This window comes from Pelobates fuscus, chromosome 4 (genome assembly GCF_036172605.1).
Source record: "Pelobates fuscus isolate aPelFus1 chromosome 4, aPelFus1.pri, whole genome shotgun sequence".
Lineage (NCBI taxonomy): Eukaryota > Metazoa > Chordata > Amphibia > Anura > Pelobatidae > Pelobates > Pelobates fuscus.
The window spans coordinates 140,678,626-140,700,601 of NC_086320.1; the positions used below are offsets into that span (position 1 = coordinate 140,678,626).

Genomic DNA, 21,976 nt, shown 5'->3' on the forward strand with positions numbered 1-21,976 from the left:
TTCTCCCTCACTCCTTGTGTAGGTTGTTATCTATCTGTTTCAGGTTGTTATCTTGGGAACAGATCCTCCTTTGTCACTTTGTTTTAGTGTGTTTATATACACATGACCAGACACATTTTAAACATATAGAATTCAGTGCATTAAAGGGGCACTGTAACTGCTTTATCTCATTGAAGTGGTTATAATGTCCAGAATTCCATTGCACCATCCTTTCATTTACTTTTACGCAGAGTCCCCAGCAGCCCATCCATTTTGTGCTGCTTGGGCTAGTGAGGAACCATTAATATGTGCTCCAGAGGGCTACTGTAATTGCCTAGTGTCAGCTGTCCGCTTTTAGCCTATCACAACCCTGAATTCTGCTGTAAATTGGCTAGAATGGAGAGTGTAATCTCTGCCTTAGCTTTAGCTCCAGAGGGGGGTTCTCCTCTTCATGCTCATATGTTTTAATTTAATCACAGAGCTTTATGAATGAGGAATAATTAATTTTGTTTCTTCTAATGTGCTCCAGCATCTATCTAGTTCCATGTAAGGAGGCTTTATAATCCTAAAAAAGTTAACATAATCCCTGCTTTTTTTTTGCTTTGACATTTTCTACTTGTCATGACTTCAAAGCGTCAGCATTATTTGCTAGGGCATCTCTATCTGTTCCTGTTATAATTGCATCTGGTATAAATCAAAGTTCCAGTAATTACTGAATGTAAACAGGGGCCCTATTGTGCTCAGCATACATTTACTTGTTCTCAGAACCTCTGTAACCGTTATTAGTTTGGCTTTTGTATAATTATTTTTTTCCAGCCTTCGTTTTTCAAAGAGGGTGGAAAAAACCCAACACATAAAAGCAATGGTGTTTTATTCCATAGACCGTCTGCCTGATAATAGCCACCACACTCGCCTTATGTATAAATGAATGTGTTTTCCACTTTCAGAGAGATTCGGTTTTGCTGTAACATAAATGGTTATCGAGCCTTAGCAATCAGCCCTCCTAATATTCCTTAGCAAAAGCTTTATTCTGTTCCAATAATATATTGGTTTAGGAAATGTGTTGCTATTAAAATGTTTTGTATTTTCAGAAAATTATTGCAAGTTTCAGAATATGGAGGAGAGATTTGTACATTAAAATGAAACATTTTTTCACTAAATTTCAAATGCAAAATTGTATTGTATATCTTTATTAAATGCACATTTGTTTTAGTAACTTCAAAATGACTAGCGCACCTGTATAAATATATACAGTTTCCCTATTGTCCTATTGCAATATTGAGACATCCTTTTAACACTAGAGGCGCTTCCTGCAGTGTCATGGAGTTTGAAACGATGCTGGACATCCTCATGCTTTGCATGTAGGCGTCCTGCATGTTGAAAAACCCCATAGGAAAGCATTAAGTCAATGCTTTCCTATGGGGCAGGCCTAATACGCATGCAGCGCTTTGTATTCCTATCACTATAACATGACAATCTTAAGACAATCACTTGTTTCCTACCTCCTAAGACACCAAAAAGATAGACTGGTGTAGAGGAGGATAAAAAGCCAGATGCCAGAAAGAAAACCTGTATAGATTTAAAAAAAAAAAAAAAAAAGTTAAATTAGAAAAAGAAATGTGTAGATCAAATTCTCTATTTAAACATTTAGGACACGTGGCATAAAGTTTTCCCTATCATCATCTCTTCTAAGGGAGGGCGCCCAATTGATAATTGGAGAGTATAGTTGTGAATTAGAGTGGCCAGGTGAAATACAATTGCTATGAAAGATCCATTCTTCCAGTGCAGATGATAGATCTATGCATTCCTGCATATTGGTGGGGGTTTCACCAATAATAATAATAATATTTTTTTTTAAAAAAAAAGAAAAAAGTGGAGGTTTTTTTTAATCGCAGGAACTCCTGAGATAAACTGATTAAGGCAGATATTGTCTCTATTGCTCTAAGACCCAAAAGTTTTTGTCTACATCAAAATTGGGCGCATTCCCATTGCTGGGATGTGGTTCCTGTAGTGCGGTAATAAAGGACATAACTTCACTCATCCTAGAACAAACAAGCGGTTTTCTATTAAATTACATTTTACATGTGAGTCTTATTGTGTGATCTTCATGTTAAAGTGCCTCTGTAGTCTCATTAATGTTGGGGAGACCACCACCAATATACGGGAACACCTTACAAACCCAAGTACACTATCCTCACTGAGAAAACAGATCTCCCCCTCCCACAACATTTTTTTTTCAGCTGGCCATTCCATTTTACAACTATGCTTTCAAATTATTGATTGTCTAGTGCTGCACAGTGAGCAGCACCTACGTTCAGTGTCTGCAGGTTCTGCATTGAGGTGCTGAATGTTCCCAATAGAGATACATTGATTCAACGCATCTCTTTGAGGAGATGCTGATTGGCGCAGTGCAACGTTTTGCCGCACATGCTCAATAGCCTCGGATTGGCTGAGATCATCAAGATTGAGTTTCAAAGATAAGTTTAAAAATCTTTCATCTCCACAAAGTGTGCAGCCAGGCAGTTAAACCTGTATTACAGCACTATACTATAAGGAATACATGATTGTATTCCTGACACGGTAGTGTTCCTTTAATACTAGGGGTTTATAACACTGAGCTTCAGTGTCCCAAATTGTGACTAGGGCAGCATTGGAGACTTTTTCCAACTATATTAGCCTCTGTTTTGCCAGTTGGATGAATTTCGCTTTAATTTTTATATTCGTGAATAATCCCTTAAATTTTAACATTCCTCTTGTTACTGCTGTAAATTGAACTATAGACAATCAAAATCAATCCTTTCCTATAGGTATGAAGTTGCTCACCAGCTCCAGCAACATCAGCCTGCACCATCAGAAGAAACCCCTCTAGATCAGATCCATGTAGCAAATCAAATCCAGGTGGAAATCCAGGGGGATGCGCTTCAGACAGACAGTGTTGCCACACAACAAGAAGCTATGTTACAGCTAAGTCCTCAACCAGTTCTGGACACAGTTTCGCCTACATTAGGCCAGGCACTGACTGATCAACCTCTGGAGACTGATGAAGGTAGGGTAATTTTATATTAAAATGATAGATTTGTTATAAGCTGGTTTTCTTTTTCTTTTTGTGTTCTTTGTTCAAATCAGTCAGTGCTGTCAGCGGCTGAGCCATGTATGTAGACCGAACAGGAAGTATTTTTCTGGAATGAGGAGTGCTAATGGTGTGACATTCTGAAAAACTTGCATTTATTTAGTTTTGTAAAAACGACACAGATTTGAGCATACAATTAAAGGCATATTAATGAGGCCAAACCTACTAAATGTATTACAGTTGTGTTGGTGTCCATTGTCCCTTTAATCTAGAAGACACTGGTTGATTTACATGTGAATTTGTATATGGTCTTGTGCAGGGCTCCCCACAGTTTTATTAACAATGCCTCCAAAAAAATATGTTTAACAATTGTTCACATAGGAGCAGCACCATGTGTTTCAGTACATTATCAGTTATTTTTAAAAACAATGCAGGGGGCGGGGCCTGACTGTCATGGAGGGAAGACATGCCTAACTGAAGCTCCACACAAACCCTTGTAAAAACGGCTAAAATGGCACCTCTAAATCACAACAAACAGCAACACACGACCCCAAGCGACATAACAGCCCTCTACCCTAATGGTGAACCAGTGATACGGCCAATGAAGGGACAGCAGACAGCAGTCTATATCTGCAAGGGCATGCGGCCTGGTGCGCACCGGGCGGGAGAGGCGGCCGATTCCCCAGCCTGGAGCCACATGGAAACCAACTGCCACAAGCAGATACCCCGTAACCCCCCCCCCCCCCCTGGACCGGCGGGGGTGATCCCGGTCCACCCCTGGGGGTCCCCCCCAACACGGCGAAAAAAACTGGAGAGATGGCTGGAGAGCCGAGGGGGCCCACCTAAGATGGCGAGACCATGCGGCCACCAGTCAACCACGAGACATTAAGACACCCCACGTCCAACATAAATAAAATCTTCCAAGATTTCTGGCTCAAGCTAGAGCTCAGACTACAACAAGGGGCTCCAGGTCCACTCATCTAGCATGTTCAGGATCATATAGTCACACCATACGAGAGACCTGTTTTAACCTGTTAAATAAGCATACGTATACCCCTTTCGAAACTGCAATACCACATACCTTATCATAACTTTAAGCGTTACTAATAATCTCATAAGTCTACCTAGCCTAGCATTCATATAGAAAAGCTAATTTGTTTAGCGGACAATTTGTTTAGTGTGTAATTTAAGTACCGTATATACTCGAGTATAAGCCGACCCGAATATAAGCCGAGGCCCCTAATTTTACCCCAAAAAACTGGGAAAACTTATTGACTCGAGTATAAGACTAGGGTGGGAAATGCAGCAGCTACTGGTAAATTTCTAAACAAAATTAGATCCTAAAAAAATTATATTAATTGAATATTTATTTACAGTGTGTGTATATAATGAATGCAGTGTGTGTGTGTATGAGTGCAGTGTGTGAGTGTGTGTGTTTGTGTATGCGTTGCAGAGCCTTGGTGGGGGCTGGGCATTTTTATTATTATTTTTTTATTATTATTTTAATATTTTTTTTTTTGTAAAATTATTATTATTTATATATTTATTTTCGTCCCCCCTCCCTGCTTGATACATGGCAAGGGGGGGGCTCTCACTCACTGGTGGTCCAGTGGCATTGGAAGTTCAGTGGAGGGGGCTGGCAGAGAACCCTATGACCCCGCGGCTCTCGCAAGACTTACAGTGGGAGCTGACAGGGGAGCTGACTGGACCGGCACGGAGGAGAAGGGAGCTGACAGGAGCTGCAGGAGAGGTAAGTAACAGCTCTCTGCCAGCCCCCTCTTACACAGCCCCTTGTCTGTATTATGGCAATGTAAATTGCCATAATACAGACAGTGACTCGAGTATAAGTCGAGTTGGGTTTTTTCAGCACAAAAAATGTGCTGAAAAACTCAACTTATACTCGAGTATATATGGTAAGTAATGCAAAATGTACCAATATCACAGATGAAAAGAAAAGGCCTGAATACTGTAATATGATCTGACAAAACCTAGTTTCATAGGACCTTTTAAAAAAATAAAAAAAAAATGTGCACAGTATTTTATGCCATGTTATGTTCTGCTATTGAAAGGCTTCCTGCAGCTATTGTGGCGTAGCAAGTCAGATTGTTCAATTCATGCACAAACAAAAAGAAAGAATTAAAAATAAATAAATAAATAAATAAAAAATGCAAATCAGCACTATTATTTTTTTATTTTAATACACTTGTTGAAAATTCCACACCTCCTCCTTTTCATCCATATGGCACTTAAGATATTTTCATCTGTTCCTCAATCTCTTAACTGTTTGCTTGAGATTAAACAACCAATGTTCTGTTAAACTGAGGGCTGGAGGGTACAATGACCAGTCAATTACATTGATTTTCTCTTTGCTCAACTATCTCTGGATAGACTTCAAGTAATACTGTTGTTCATTATCATGTTTGAATTTAAGTTTTGATCAAAGCATTAGGCTGTAGCAGATGATACAAAATACAGGCGGTGAATCCTTGTTATTGTCCTTTATTGATTTAGACTTCATGTCATTATTGGTCAATAAGATTTCAGCTTGTGTGAATGTATTCTTGCTTAACCCATTATAGCTGGTCTCTCCAGGTTTGGCCAGATAAGGCTATGTCAGTAGTGAGGCATCAAAGTTATAGCCAAATGGAGGTTCACCAAGGTAAGAAATTGTGGGGTCAGCTGCCCCCGCAATTACTATGCTGATCAGCCAAGGGGCCTCCATTAATAACTGTACTCCACATGCAGCGTCAACAGTGATGCAGTCCAGCAATAGTCATTAATTGGCAATCAGACTGGCTGAAAACTCTGGGAACCAATCACTGTGATCACTTACTTTAACGGTCAGTGTAATAACTGTGATTGATTCTCACAGTGACCACTATGTCTGGGGGTCAATCTACTAAACAGTATGAAACATAAGACTTGTAAAAAAAAAAAAAAAAAAAACACTGCTAAATTCAACATGATTTGACAAATAAATAGTCAATTGTAAATACTCTAAATGCCCCGTATAAAATATGTCAAGTTGTCTTCTCTTACAAATAGAAGGACGAGGATAGTGCGCAGATGGGGGCTACTATTTTGTCCTAATAGGGACATAGTTTCAATAAATGAATTGGTGAAAACTCTATGTTTAAAAAAAATAAATTGGCTAGTCTTTAGTGTAACTCTACTCAAATTCTAGCAAAGGTCTACAAGCTGGGGGTTCTCGATCTACTCAGCGACAGTAGCAGAATACAAATCTGGAGTACAGTTGTGAGATACAAACTGTCTAGTGAATTTTCCCCCAAAAAAATTTGAAAAACATATTATTTTTTTTTTTATAATTTAACAATAATATTTGCCAGAGATTAATAATAAAATATATATTTCTGTACAGCAGGTTTTAATTATGTGTATGTGATGCTAGATGATGTGTAGGTACTAGTTCAAGTGTCAGAAGCTTATATTAATGATTAAATTGTGTTTGTGCAAACAATATATAAACGTACAATTAGTATTAAAGTGCAGCAACCATAAGTGTTTAACATCAACCGCTCCAATATGACATAGTGAATAAATAAAATATGATGCACAAAAAAAGTGTATGTAGTTACACAATCTCACAGATATCTTATTTTCCATATAAGAAAACCTTAATTTCATATATATATTTAATACAAGCCATAAGATTTGCTTTTCCCACAGAAATCACAAATCTGCAGTGATGTTACTACCACAAAGGATTCTGGATCGGCATATGCAAATTAGTTCAACAAAGAATCACGTTTGCCTCATTCCATTTCAAACATGGATTCCTTTGAGTCTGTGTTTGCTGTATTCAACAGCTTTGAAACACAACTTAGGAAAAGATGCAAAGCCAGTGAACCACTTATGAACAGCTGTTTTATTGTTAATGCAAATCATCAGCATGAGGTTGGTTGCTGGTTTGCTTACTGAGTGGCATATGCAAATTAGTGTTAAACAAATTTGCATATGTCCACCCAGAATCCTTTGCAGTAGTAACATGTCTGCAGATTTGTGATTTCTGTGGGAAAAGTCTTATAAGACTGGTGTGCAGATTTTTGTTTAACATTGTATTAACTATCCACAGACTTGTGGAAAGGGTTTTCAATCACATTTTTTTCACCACCATAACCTTTTTGGTTTTTGATAGAGATAAATACATATATATAAAAATAAAGGGAACACAAAAATAACACATCCTAGATCTGAATGAATTAAATATTCTTCTGAAATACTTTGTTCTTTACATAGTTGAATGTGCTGACAACAAAATCACACAAAAATTAAAAAATGGAAATCAAATTTTTCAACCCATGGAGGTCTGGATTTGGAGTCACACTCAAAATTAAAGTGGAAAAACACACTACAGGCTGATTCAACTTTTATGTAATGTCATTAAAACAAGTCAAAATGAGGCTCAGTAGTGTGTGTGGCTTCCACGTGCCTGTATGACCTCCCTGCAACGCCTGTGCATTTTCCTGATGAGGTGGCGGATGGTCTCCTGAGGGATCTGCTCCCAGACCTGGACTAAGGCATCTGCCAACTCCTGGACAGTCTGTGGTGCAACGTGACATTGGTGGATGGAGCGAGACATGATGTCTCAGATGAGCTCAATTGGATTCAAGTCTGGGGAACGGGCGGGCCAGTCCATAGCATCGATGCCTTTCGACTTGCAGGAACTACTGACACTCTCCAGCCACATGAGGTCTAGCATTGTCTTGCATTAGGAGGAACCCAGGGCCAACCGCACCAGCATATGGTCTCACAAGGGGTCTGAGGATCTCATCTCGGTACCTAATGGCAGTCAGGCTACCTCTGGTGAGCACATGGAGGGCTGTGCGGTCCCCCCAAAAAATGCCACCCCACACCATTACTGACCCACTGCCAAACCGGTCATGCTGGAGGATGTTGCAGGCATCAGAACGTTCTCCACGGCATCTCCAGACTCTGTCACGTCTGTCACATGTGCTCAGTGTGAACCTGCTTTCATCAGTGAAGAGCACAGGGCGCCAGTGGCGAATTTGCCAATCTTGGTGTTCTCTGGCAAATGCCAAACGTCCTGCATGGTGTTGGGCTGTAAGCACAACCCCCACCTGTGGACGTCGGGCCCTCATACCACCCTCATGGAGTCTGTTTCTAACCGTTTGCACATGCACATTTGTGGCCTGCTGGAGGTCATTTTGCAGGGCTCTGGCAGTGCTCCTCCTGTTCCTCCTTGCACAAAGGCAGAGGTAGCGGTACTGCTGCTGGGTTGTTGCCCTCCTACGGCCTTCTCCACGTCTCCTGATGTACTGGTCTGTCTCCTGGTAGCGCCTCCATGCTCTGGACACTACGCTGATAGACACAGCAAACCTTCTTGCCACAGCTCGCATTGATGTGCCATCCTGGATGAGCTGCACTACCTGACTGAGCCTCTTGTGTGGGTTCTAGACTCAGTCTCATGCTACCACTAGAGTGAAAGCACCGCCAGCATTCAAAAGTGACCAAAACATCAGCCAGGAAGCATATGAACTGAGAAGTGGTGTGTGGTCACCACCTGCAGAACCACTCCTTTATTGGGGGTTTCTTGCTAATTGCCTATAATTTCCACCTGTTGTCTATCCCATTTGCACAACAGCATGTGAAATTGATGTCACTCAGTGTTGCTTCCTAAGTGGACAGTTTGATTTCACAGAAGTGTAAATTGACTTGGAGTTACATTGTGTTGTTTAAGTGTTCCCTTTATTTTTTTGAGCAGTGTATATATATATATATATATATATATATATATATATATATATATATATATATATATAAATATATATATATTGACAATAGAAGCTTGGCACTCTCCTTCCAATATAAAATAAGAAAAATCTTGCCTGGGTGTTGTATCCACAATCGTCCAATATGTAGAATAGATAAAAAAAAAAAATGGGATGCACTCACAGGTCTTCCAAATAGTGAAAATGGTGCTTTATTAATCAATAGGATGCATATAGAAATTGATCGACGTTTCGACCCTGCCGGGTCTTTTTCAAGATCGATCTTGAAAAAGACCCGGTAGGGTCGAAACGTCGATCGATTTCTATATCGATCTTGAAAAAGACCCAGCAGGGTCGAAACGTCGATCGATTTCTATATACATCCTATTGATTAATAAAGCACCATTTTCACTATTTGGAAGAACTGTGAGTGCATCCTGTTTTTTTATCTATTCTATATATATATATATATATATATACCGTATATACTCGAGTATAAGACGAGTTTTTCAGTAAATTTTTTCAGCACATTTTTTTTTTTCAGCACTCGTCTTATACTCGAGTCAATGTCTGTATTATGGCAACTTACAACTGCCATAATACAGACCAGGACTGTCAGGCTCATTACAAGCCCGGCGGTCCTGTTGGGGGCTGGGAGCAAGCTGTTACTTACCTTTGTAGCAGCTCCTGTCAGCTCCCTTCTCCTCTGTTCCGGTCAGCTCCACTGTAAGTCTCGCGAGAGCCGCGGCCGTCAGAGCGTTGCCACGGGTTACCGTGGCAACACTCCGCGCAGCACTCAGACCGCGAGACTTACAGTGGAGCTGACCAGAACCTAGGAGAAGGGAGCTGACAGGAGCTGCTACAAAGGTAAGTAACAGCTTGCTCCCAGCCCCCCTCCTGCACAGCCCATCCACTGGACCACAAGGGAATAATATAGCCCCCCTCCCTGGCCAGGTACTAAGCAGGGAGGGGGGACAATTTTTTTTTTAACAAAATATAGAAGGGGAGGAAATACCATTGTCCATGCCCTTAAATGGTTAGGGGTCCTCCAGCGTCTAGCCACTGACAAATAATGAAAACCCTGCCTACAATCCTCACCCTAATAATAATGGGGAGGGGGCTAATAAACTGAATTCCTGTCAGAAAGGAAGGTTGTGAAGGAGGCTCCTCGTAACCACGGGGTGCTTCACCTCACAACCACTACCCCCAGAATGAATATCAAGCAGTTTTAACTAAAAAATAACAAAACTTTAATGAAACAAAATTACATTCTATATACATAAGACATATACTGTCACCCCAAATTGTGAGGGTTAAAAAAGTGAAAAAAGACTGTAGATCAAATTGACAAAACGGCAAGGCAGGATCTATATATATATTGGGGAGTCTGCAGCAGTGTATCACATAGATGCAATTAGTATATGGTTCATGTGAAACATCTAATCATAGTTGCAAGTGTTACAGAGAATCATTGCAGAGAAGAAGCACTCCCCAGAGAAAGATCCAGCCTATCCTTAATTTGATGCAAACAGCTTCTATATACGTAGGACATATACTGTCACCCCAAATTGTGAGGGTTAAAAAAGTGAAAAAAGACGAAAAAAGACTGTAGGTCAAATTGGCAAAACGGCAAGGCAGGATCTATATATATATAGGGGAGTCTGCAGCAGTGTATCACATAGATGCAATTAGTATATGGTTCATGTGAAACATCTAATCGCAGTTAAACTGAATTCCTACTGATGTCTTTCTTTTTTTTTTTTAATCTTAGTTCTTTTCTTGAGCCCCAGAAAATGCAAAATAAAAAAACATTAAGGCCCCAATTTAATATTTTACATTTTAAATATTAAGTAAAAAAATATTAACATATCAAAACATTTATATATTTTGAAGTATTTAAAGGATCACTAAAGGGTCAGGAACACAAACGTATTCCTGACCCTATAGTGTATAGAGCTGTAACTCTGCATGCTGTTAGACTCAGAAAAACAAGCAGTCTGCTGACATGTGGTAGCCTGATCCAATCACAGTGCTTCCTCATAGGATTGGTTGAGACTGACAAGGAGGCAGATCAGGGGCAGAGCCAGCATGATTCAAACACAGCCCTGGCCAATCAGCATCTCCTCATAGAGATGAATTGAATCAATGAATGGAAGCATTTTAGACAGTCATGACCCAGGAAGGACAGCGATCTGAGGAGTGGCCAGTAAAGTTATCACTAGGCTGTAATGTAAACACTGCATTTTCTCTGAAAATACATTGTTTACAGCAAAACGCCTGAAGGTAGTGATTCTACTCACCAAAACAAATTCAATAAGCTGTAGTTGTTCTGGTGACTATAGTGTCCCTTTAAAAAAAAAATTAAATCCAAGTTAGTTTATTGGGGGTTCAGTGCAAACTGTGCTTGTATGGCACATTTTCATGTGTCCTCATGGAACATCCATACACAAAACTATGGCTAAATTAATTCACATTGTGAGGTCTGCAACACCTTAGAGAATGCTAGACATTATATGGTTATATTGATTCACGACTGCTGTCCATCCCTTCCCTCTCCTGTCCTTCACTGGCCATTTCCGCATATAACACTACCCTCACCACTGCCTTGAACGCTGCATCACTGCTCCAAACAAACACCTCGAGGAGGACCCGCCCTCAACCATGGCATACTAAATCAACACGCTACCTGCAAAGATGCTCCCGTTGTGCTACACGCTCCTGGAGGAAGTCTCGCACCCAGTCAGACTTTCTCCTTTATAGATTCATATTGTATTCATACAGCGCAGCCCTTGCCCTTGCCAAACAGTCCTACTTTTCCCGTTCTCATTAGTTCATGCTCCCGCAATCCCAGGCGTCTCTTTGACAGCTTTAATTCTCTTCTTCACCCTGCTGTGGCCACCCACCAAACTAACCTTACTGCTGATAACTTTGCATGTTACTTTACTGAAAAAGATTGAACAGCTAAGGAAATAATTTTCCCCTCCTTGCCATTCTGTTTCTCAAACACACATAGATCATGCCTTTCCTATCCTTCAGACATTCTCCCCGGCTAATGACCAAGAGGTGGCTGCTCTTCTCTGTTCCTCTCGCCCCACCACTTGCCCACTCGATCCTGTCCCATCTCACCTTATTAGATCTCTCTCCACTTGTCTCGTGCCTCCCTTAACGCACATCTTCTAATGATACCTCCTCCCCTCGTCCTGTCTTTGTTGGAGTCCCCCAAGGCTCTGTCCTTGGTCCCCTTCTATTTTCTCTTTATACTGCCTCTCTTGGCAAACTTATTACCTCTTTTGGATTCCACTACCACCTGTACGCTGATGACACCCAGTTATATCTCTCCTCCCCGGACCTCTCCCCTGCCATCCTGCAACGTGTCACTGCTTGCCTTTCTTCCATCTCTGACTGGATATCCTCCCGCTTTCTGAAACTCAATCTCTCTAAAACTGATCTCCTTGTCTTTCCTCCTCCTAATACTGATCCTCCTCTTTCGCTCTCCCTTCAAGTTTGTGGTACCCACATCAGTCCATCCTTGCAAGCTCGCTGTCATGGCGTCATACTTGATTCTGGCCTCACCTTTGAGCCTCTTATCCAGCATGTTGCCAAAACCTGTAGATTCCATCTTAAAAACATAGCCCGCATCCGCCCCTTTCTTACACAAGATGCTACCAAGGAGCTTGTCCATGCTCTAGTAATTTCCCGCATTGGATTATTGTAACCCTCTCCTTATTGGTCTTCCCAAAAGCCGTACTGCACCGCTACAGTCCATAATGAACGCTGCTGCCAGACTGATTTTTCTCTCTAGTCATTTCTCTCACACCTCACCCCTCTGCCAGTCCTTACATTGGCATCCTGTATGCTATAGGAGTCAATTCAAGGTACTAATTCACACCTATAAAGCACTGAACAACTCTAGCCCCTCTTATATCTCCTCACAGATCCATAGGTATGTCCCTTCTCGGTCTCTCTGCTCTGCCTGTGACCACCTCCTGTCCGTTGTCCACACCCGTATGGCCAACTCACGCTTGCAGGACTTCACGCGGGCGGCTCCCTTCCTATGGAATAGCCTGCCTACCGCCATCAGACTCTCCCCTAGTCTTGCATCTTTAAAGAAGTGCCTTAAAACCCATCTCTTTAGGAAAGCTTATGGCCTCCCAGAGTAACCTCTACCTCACATACTTGTCTCTTGCTCTCTCCTAAAGGCGAGCCCACCTTATTTGACTGCAAATTCCTGTCCTAATGTGTTTTACACCCCACCTCCTATAGAATGTAAGCTCGATTGAGCAGGGTCCTCTTCAACCTATTGTTCCCGTAAGAATGTTTTTTTTTTTGTTGTTGTTGTTGTTGTAATTGTCCTATTTATAGTTAAATCCCCCTCTCATAATATTGTAAAGCGCTACGGAATCTGTTGGCGCTATATAAATGGCAATAATAATAATAATATTAATAATAATAATAGTGAATAACCATGATTAGATTTCATTCACTGTTTAATTTGTATATATTTTTCAGATAGGTATGTCACTTCCCAACATGCTTTGCAAGAGAATATCACACAGTATGAACCCCAAGCTTTGCAACCTCAATCTTTTGACCAGCAGGGACTCCCACAAGGTATGTATCCACCACCATAAGTGTTGTCCATATATGGTATTAAGTGGCTGAATGCATAGTAATGGTACTTAGACTGCTCTTCGAAAAATTTGTATATTTGCTTTGAAAGTTGTAGAAATGCGTTGACCTATGTTAATTTATTAAACGGGTTACAAATAACACATCTAGATCGTTTGGCATAGACATGCACTGCGTGACACGCTTACTGTAAACTAGAAAGGTGTACTATCTGCATAAATATAGAGAGTAATGCCTTACCTTTCACAGGAAGGTTGTCAATATGTGTTACGAGATTGTTTAACTGTATTGTTGAATAGAGAGGATTATGCACTCTGTTATTTGTCTGCAAATCCTTTATACTACTACTGAAAGTGATGTCAACAGGCAGTGTCCTTCCTCACAGGTTACCTTTGGTTGGGAGAGCTGCACAACCAGTTTTGTGTACTTGTGCGGATAACTAATCAGTACAGTACCATTCAGATCCTACTGATGAAGAAATATCCCTAAGTGTTCTTTACAACTTCTGTTACAGTTAACCTTGTGAGCATAATCATGCCTTCTAGGCAGAGCATTACCTGTCTTCTCAGAGAATCAATGTTCCGCTACTTGACTTAACACATTGCTACATTTGCTGTAGTGAAGGTGAACGTGTGATAAATTAATATTGCCTCCATACAGCTCAATTACAAATTATGCTTGGTAAAATTAATGAGCCCTTATACGTAAACATTTCTGCATGTTAGTGGCTAAAAGTGTGTTGTATTGCTTCTCTATGCCTTTCAGTCTGCAGCTGGAACTTACACATTGCAATATTGAAACCAATTAAACTCCATGCGTTGGCAAACTGTTGTAGTTGCCCTTTAACATCTTTACAACATCTCTTTTTTTTAAGAAAGTTAGTACTTTTACATATCCAATAAGTAGTAGCAGAATTATTTGATGACGGCGGGTGTGACAGCATATGGATGCAAACTTTTTAATTAAAAAAATAAAATAAAATAATTACTATATTTGACTGTATGTACTTTTGACTGTATGATGGTATTTTTAAGCAAACCTAATATTTATTTAATATTATTGTTACCAGGTTTCACAGTAGCTGATGGGTTTAATCAGCAATCCCAGTTCTCTGCAGTACAACAGTTACAAGACTCCAGCACCTTAGAGTCTCAAGCACTCTCAACCAGTTATCAGCAGCCATCTCTTCTGGAGGTTCCTACCACAGAAACCATCAATGTAGTGAGTGTGGAATTCATTTGCTAATCTTTGATCTTACTTGGTAAATGTGATTGATATGTTCATGTTTGCACTTGATGCATATGGGCAATGTGCTCACACTTGCACTTTGTGCACGTGATCTATGTGCTCACATCTTGCACTTTACGCACATGGCCTATGTCTTCATATCTTGCACTTTATGCAAATGGAGTGTGTGCTCACAGATTAACTTTATGTTAATGTGTTTGCAGCTTGTGTTTTGTGCGTATGCTGGATTTGTTTAGTCGAATTGTGGTATGCGTTTTATTCTCACATGAAAGGGATATTGTTGAGAATTATGTACTTTATTTGCACAAAATTGTGCTAACTCTTTTTGCAATTTGATGCACCTTATTTGCACATGATGTATGGTAGGTTTATATTGGATAATGTTTTAGTTTAGATTGGAGGGTATATAGTTGTATTTTATAATTTTGGTGGCAGTATTGTGCAAGGTCTGTATGTATTATTGGGCTGCTAAAGTCTTGGTCTATTAATGATTGGGGGTTTAGATTTCTTACGTATTAGATGTTTTATGACATTATGTAAGACCGCTAAAGTTTACACTGAGTTACATCTTCTATTTTATTGTATATTTTATTAATCGCTACTGTATGTCTGATCGGAGGCCAACTATATTTCATTGTCATTGTATGTACACTGCACAGTGACAATAAAGTTGAATCTAATCTAATCTAAAGTCCTACAAAATTATTTATTTATAAATAATGTTGTGCATATATTTATCCATTCTGTGTTGGGTATGTTTGCCATACATACAGGTTTTTATTAAACCTATTATAATTTTGATTCTGATTAGGAAATTGGTTACGAACAAACTGAAGAACGTGGGAACTTAGTGGCCACACTCAAGCATGCAACAACAACAGAGAGCTACATGGTACAAAACTGAATATCTACATTGAAAAAAGGCAAAATAAAAATGTGCCTGCAAAGGCAGGGGAGAAAATATAGAGGTACAGGGTTAGAGACACTGTTGTAGGGTTTATCACTTTCTATGTCCTATATTCCCTCTATGGATCTACCTGTTTTACCTTTGCTATTCTTTTTAAGTTAAAGCTTTTTAGAGCAAAATTTGACAGCTTCAAGTAACCTTGGGTGAAAAAACTACTTATTTTATTTAAATTACTCGTAATGTAGTATCTTAATTAAGATCTTTTAGGTCTCAGCCAGGTGATGAAGAGTTAAAAGATATGCCATACATAGCATACTTGAATCATTTTTTAAAATCGATTTTAGTATACTGATTTCACAGTATATTTATCCCAGCTGTATCAAAGATTTGTACCTGTATTATTTTCCAGAATGCTCTGCTCTCAGTCTAGATTCAAAGGGATCCACAGTGAAACAACTAGCTTGGATAGTTGTGCACCCATGCCAAAAATAGAAGATAAAAAACATATAAAATATCTGCCAAACTATTATTATGCTATCACAGTGTTTGTGTAATTATCAGCTAATGAATTACAATAATTGAACTAATTATATTATATGTTATTATATTGAACTAAATTATATATATACATATGTATAACAATGTGTATTTCTAGACTGCCCGCTTAATCCAAGAAGAGCCTCATGAAGAACTTGAACTACAGGACCAGCATGCCCCTTTCTTAGAAGCAACAGAGGATCAAAGCAGGCGTGCATACAGGCTAGTATTTTACCTTCCAGTTAAATAAAAATAAAAAGAATTTCAAATTATAAAACCGTGTGTCCCTTACACGTTGGGGGAGATTTTTTGTTTTAGTTAAATGTATTTATATTATAACCATGATTACAGAACCATTTGTTCTTAATTGATCCTAAAGAAATCTCTCAACAGCACTTAAAGCTAACGTGATATAAAAGCGTGGTACACCATATACTGTTCTTCAGTTACATTTGACTCCATTTAGTAGTGTTAATATAATCACATATTCTCAGTATCTAAACATCAGAATGTTACAGTGATTATTTTTTTGTCCTATATCATTAGCTTTTTTGTTGTTGTTGTAGCAAATGTTAACATGCCCTTGGCACATGAAACAGACTTGTAAGATTGAAATATTCAATTTTACACTGACTACCTCCTTACAGCTGTGAGCACACTCCTCATCCAATCAGCAGTTGCATTCATATAGGTCTATTGTCTTAATGCTGCCAAGATCCTTATTTTAGATATAATTAAAAGTGGGGACCTTGTTAAAGGAGACTTCCCAGAATGTTTACTATAATGTTTACTTATTTCCTATATTTTCATCCACATAACTGCGTCTAGCATAATCCTAGAACTGAGTGTTTCCATCTTGGCTGCCTGTCCGTCATTGTTAGAAAGTCACCAAGAATAGAATAGAAGTAGAGAAATAGAAACATTGTTTGTTTCTTCTCTTCCAGTACAACTTGTGCCCTTGCTGTGCCTGGACTGAACTGTGCTATGTCTGTTGCTAAATTACAATTATTTATATAGCGCCAAGCATATTCTACACCACTGTTTAATAGATACATCAAGTCTAACACATTTCACATACGGAAACAGCAGCTGAAGAGAGCCCTGCCCAAACAAGTTTAAAATCTAATCGCAATCTTTAATATACATTTAAAAGAAAATAGAGCATCACGTGAAAAATATTGGCACAAGTTATAGGATTTATTCAGTGGTCTAATTTCTATAGAAGTGACAGTACATCTCTAAAGCCCAACTGCACAAAACTGTGAGTGCCTAAAGCTTGCCATTTGTAGTTGGTGAATTAACCTCCTTGATGTCTACCATTTGAGCAACTGTCAGTAGTGTATTTATTAAATAAAATTGTGATGTATTGAAAACTGAATTACAAAATTTAGAATTTAGAAAATAGGCCAGCTGTCTATCAACAACAGTAGGCAAATTATAAATATGCATGTTGCAGGTTTGGTTGAACATCTAAGAACAAAGGGGGTTATGTTTCTATGAGATGTTGTAATCCTGTTAGCTGCCAAAAGTGGTTGGGAGATACCCATGGAAGCAAATAAACTAGATTATTCTGCAGGGGACAAAAGCTTATGAAGGAGAGACCATCTTTCTGGACTAGGATTGTTTGTAGCATGGCCAACCTGTAGACTATGACAGCATCCCTCAAAGTCTTGATGACTGGGACCACGTAGTGTAATAGAAGTGCTATAGAAAAGTAGAATTAGGTAAGTCGTGATAAAAGGAAAACTCAAAAGTATAAGGCATTTGGTTCTTGAGTGCTGACATAAGCTAGTTTTTGTCACGTAGAGACTAACTTCTTACAATGACATCTCAATGAGCAGATGGAGGGGCTCTAGATGGATTGATGACGATATGCGCCATACATAATAATGGCTTTGGCTTGTTTGGGAGACAATGTAGATGACAGAAGGCGTTGAAAGAAATGAGGCAGTTACTCAGCTTGTTTGTTTGAAATGCCCTAGATCTTTATGATTCTCATCCTGCTTCGAGCATCTAGCATATCTTCCCGCAGTGATAAAGCCATCCGAGTGGCTTTACGTTGTTTAACAGCTTCAACTGCAGAGGACAATTTTTTGCGTATATCTATTACATCCTTCTCTGTTGCCTTGACCTGATCCTCTTTTATAGTGTTATTTTTAAACATTTGTTTAATATCATGAGGAAGTTTAATATCCTTTTTAGTAGAAGAGGTGTTATCTGTCTCTTAGGAGCTGTCCTCTCTAGGCATAACAGCAGTAGGGTCATCCTCTAATTCCTCTTTGCTATCCTCCAAGAACGAGGGGTAGACCTTAGCAGGCAGTGGGTCTAGGTGTAGCGATCCTGTGAGACATATGCTAATCCCAGGATAAAAATCCACAGGAAGGGCTCTGCTTACAAGCTTTACATTCCATTAGGATGTAACTGTGACTTGGTACAACCAAGAGGTGAAATGGGTGCCTCAGTAGTATAGGCTACAGGTAGTGGTTAGTCCTTGCCATAAAATAGTTATCCCTATCAAAAGAGGAATCACACAAAACACTTAGAAAGTGCAGGGCTCCGGTATTTTTCTTAACTTTTGCAGTTCAGTTTTCAGTTCACAAATTGGTGTTGAGTGAATGAACCCCCGTGACTGGAAGTAAAAGCACACATTTGTCCTACGTCTGGATGTAGGATATCATTGTTACATGTATATATGTGCAGCAATGGTATTTAAGTAAGCTTGTGTATGTATACTCATGTCCTTAATCTATATTTGTATGATAGGTGTGAATATTGCAATAAAGGTTTCAAGAAATCCAGCCACTTGAAGCAACACGTTCGTTCTCACACCGGGGAGAAACCCTATAAATGTACAATGTGTGGCCGTGGCTTTGTTTCATCAGGGGTACTCAAGTCACACGAGAAGACACACACAGGTACATTATTGTGACTGCAAAATATGCTTTTTCTATCGGTTCCCTTAATACGTTTCATTGCTTTCAATATTACACTTACAATATTCGAACATTAGAAAAGTATCTTTGTGAAGATTACTTGCATGTTCTTTTACAAACCCTGGTAGAGTTTCTGTTAATATATTATGTATATATAATGTGTTTATGTAATTGATTAACAGTTGGTAGACAGAAGTATTTTAATACAAAACTATATACATCATAACCCAATGATATATATACATATACATCATGACTGTGACTCCAAAACTCATTTCATGCTAGTATTAAAGGGATACTAAAGTCACCAAAACAAATTTAGTTGTAGTTTTTGTGTGTAAATCATGCCTTTGAAGTCTCACTCCTTAATCTTCTGCCATTTAGGAGGTAACTCTCTTTTGTTTCCATCCATGCAGCCGTAGCTCACACAACCTAGATAAAAAATGGTTTAATTTTTCAATAAGATGTTCACATACAGGATACTCCTACAAGGCAGTGTGTCTGCTTCATCTCATTAAACTGGTTTTAGTGTCTTTAGTCCCCTGGTAACGTCATTTCAATCAGCATTAAACTGTTTTTTATGTTTTAATGCTAGACGAGCATCACCAGCAGCCCATCCCATCTGTGCTGCTTGTGCTGACTGCTTTTAGTCTATAAGAACTCTGACGGTATGAATGGGTATGACTACAAGGAAGTGTGTAATCTCTGCCTTAGACACTCCACATTGTGGGTGGCCCGGTGCACTTATTTAGTGTTAAACTGTTCTAATCCGGTTTAACACTGAATGGAGGAACAGTGCCAGGGGATTCCAGGCACTATAACCAATTCAAAGAGATTAAATGGTTATAGTGACTACAGTGTCCCTTTAAGCAGAGTTTGCACTAAAGGAAGTGCAAACATTAGATATCACTTTACTTAAAGTGTTTACGAAGAAAATGCACATTACTTGCAAGTAGATGTGACTAGTGCTGCATAAACAAAGTGATTTAACTCCTAACTGGCAGAGAATTGAGCAGTGAGAAGGCATGGGGCATGATCTATACATCAAAAAGCTTCACTAAGCTAAAGTTGTTTTGTTGACTATAGTGTTCCTATACAGACAGCCATTTCTGTAACTTAACGCAATCACTAACATATATGAAAAACGAGAAATGATGTATCTAATGTATAATGCAGAGTATTTGCATAAATGGGATATCAAGATAGCCAATGGACTTATTGTAGGCCAGGTAAACCAATTCTTATTCAGATGAACAGAAAAAATAATAAAGTTTTATTAAACAAAATATGTGTGTGCTGTGATATAAACACCCAAAATTGTGAGTTAAAAATACATACTAGACGGATCTGTGATACAGATACAGGACGTCTAGCCCTCCAGTATGACAAACTGGTAACTGTCAGTAATATTGCGGACTAGAGAGCGGAGCACCGATCTGCGAGCTAGACAGTTAGTTCCACAGTCTGTCTCGTCAGGCAGCAATAATGAGCTGAAGAGTTGCAAAGCTAAAAAACAGTCTGCAACACTAATAAATTAGTAAATCTGCAACCCTAGTTACTTAGTGGGTGATATGACAGCAGGGAATAGAAGAGGAAATAGTCTGATCGCTAGGTTGACATAACGAAAGACTAAAAGATCACTGGTTAAATATAACCCGCCTCTGCCTGCAATAGCTGAATAAACAGTTACAGACAGAGAACACGTCGCTGTCAGTGATAGATACTGGATAATTAGCTCAAAAAGGACAGTTTGATAATAATGCCGCAATCAGTCCTTGTAGGTAGCAATGATATGCTTAATAACCATCAAAAACCCCAATGTATCTATCGTAATCAGTCTTTACAAGTAGCAGTGATATGTCTGAAAATTATATCAGCCCTCGGTATATCTGCCGTTATCAATTTATACAGCTGGCAGTAATATACTTAGGAGCTTGTTTAAGTCCTCGGTGTCTCTGCCGTGGCAACTGGTAAATAACGATAAATGGTTGCAGGGAACGGTAAACAGAATTCAGTAGTAATTATATAGCGTTGGGACGGGTATGCAGAGAGTTAGATCGGTACACCCAGCATCTTTCCGTGATACTAGAACTAACAGTTGAGCAAGTAGAGAGGGTGGGGGGGGGGGGGGAAATAAAGGGGAGAAAATAGATACAGATGAAGTTGCGGTAGACAGGGCTACAAAGTATCTATTGGCAGCAGCACACTGTGTGCTACGGAGGCTGATACCGAATAGGAAGATTAAACAACCCCTGTAATAGTATACCCCGTGCCTTCAAGGGCACCTAACCCCAACCCCCAGGTGGTGAATCACTAGAATAATATAGCAAAACAAAGTGAGGTGAGAAAGGAAAAAATAATAATAATAAATAGAGTAAATGAAAAATATGTAGAGTAGGACAGCGCGGTCGCCAGTCCGTGCACTGCACTAGGGATCCAGAAGTGCAGTGCACCCTAATCCTATTATACTATTACAGGGGTTGTTTAATCTTCCTATTCGGTATCAGCCTCCGTAGCACACAGTGTGCTGCTGCCAATAGATACTTTGTAGCCCTGTCTACCGCAACTTCATCTGTATCTATTTTCTCCCCTTTATTTCCCCCCCCCTCCCCCCCTCTCTCTACTTGCTCAACTGTTAGTTCTAGTATCACGGACAGATGCTGGGTGTACCGATCTAGGTGGGCTGGGTGTACAGCTAATTGCAGGCAGAGGCGGGTTATATTTAACCAGTGATCTTTTAGTCTTTCGTTATGTCAACCTAGCGATCAGACTATTTCCTCTTCTATTCCCTGCTGTCATATCACCCACTAAGTAACTAGGGTTGCAGATTTACTAATTTATTAGTGTTGCAGACTGTTTTTTAGCTTTGCAACTCTTCAGCTCATTATTGCTGCCTGACGAGACAGACTGTGGAACTAACTGT

General features: G+C 39.5%; 1 protein-coding gene across 2 annotated transcripts in view; it reads left to right on the plus strand.

Moving 5' to 3' along the window:
• Window positions 1-21,976, plus strand: part of ZNF236 (zinc finger protein 236) — a 174,674-nt gene that overhangs the window by 69,209 nt on the left and 83,489 nt on the right. For both annotated transcript variants that reach the window (XM_063451634.1, XM_063451635.1), the window contains 6 exons: window positions 2,787-3,025; window positions 13,309-13,410; window positions 14,498-14,649; window positions 15,488-15,568; window positions 16,239-16,342; window positions 18,884-19,035. In XM_063451634.1, coding sequence (XP_063307704.1) covers window positions 2,787-3,025; window positions 13,309-13,410; window positions 14,498-14,649; window positions 15,488-15,568; window positions 16,239-16,342; window positions 18,884-19,035 — 830 coding nt within the window. The remainder of the gene's footprint in view (window positions 1-2,786; window positions 3,026-13,308; window positions 13,411-14,497; window positions 14,650-15,487; window positions 15,569-16,238; window positions 16,343-18,883; window positions 19,036-21,976) is intronic.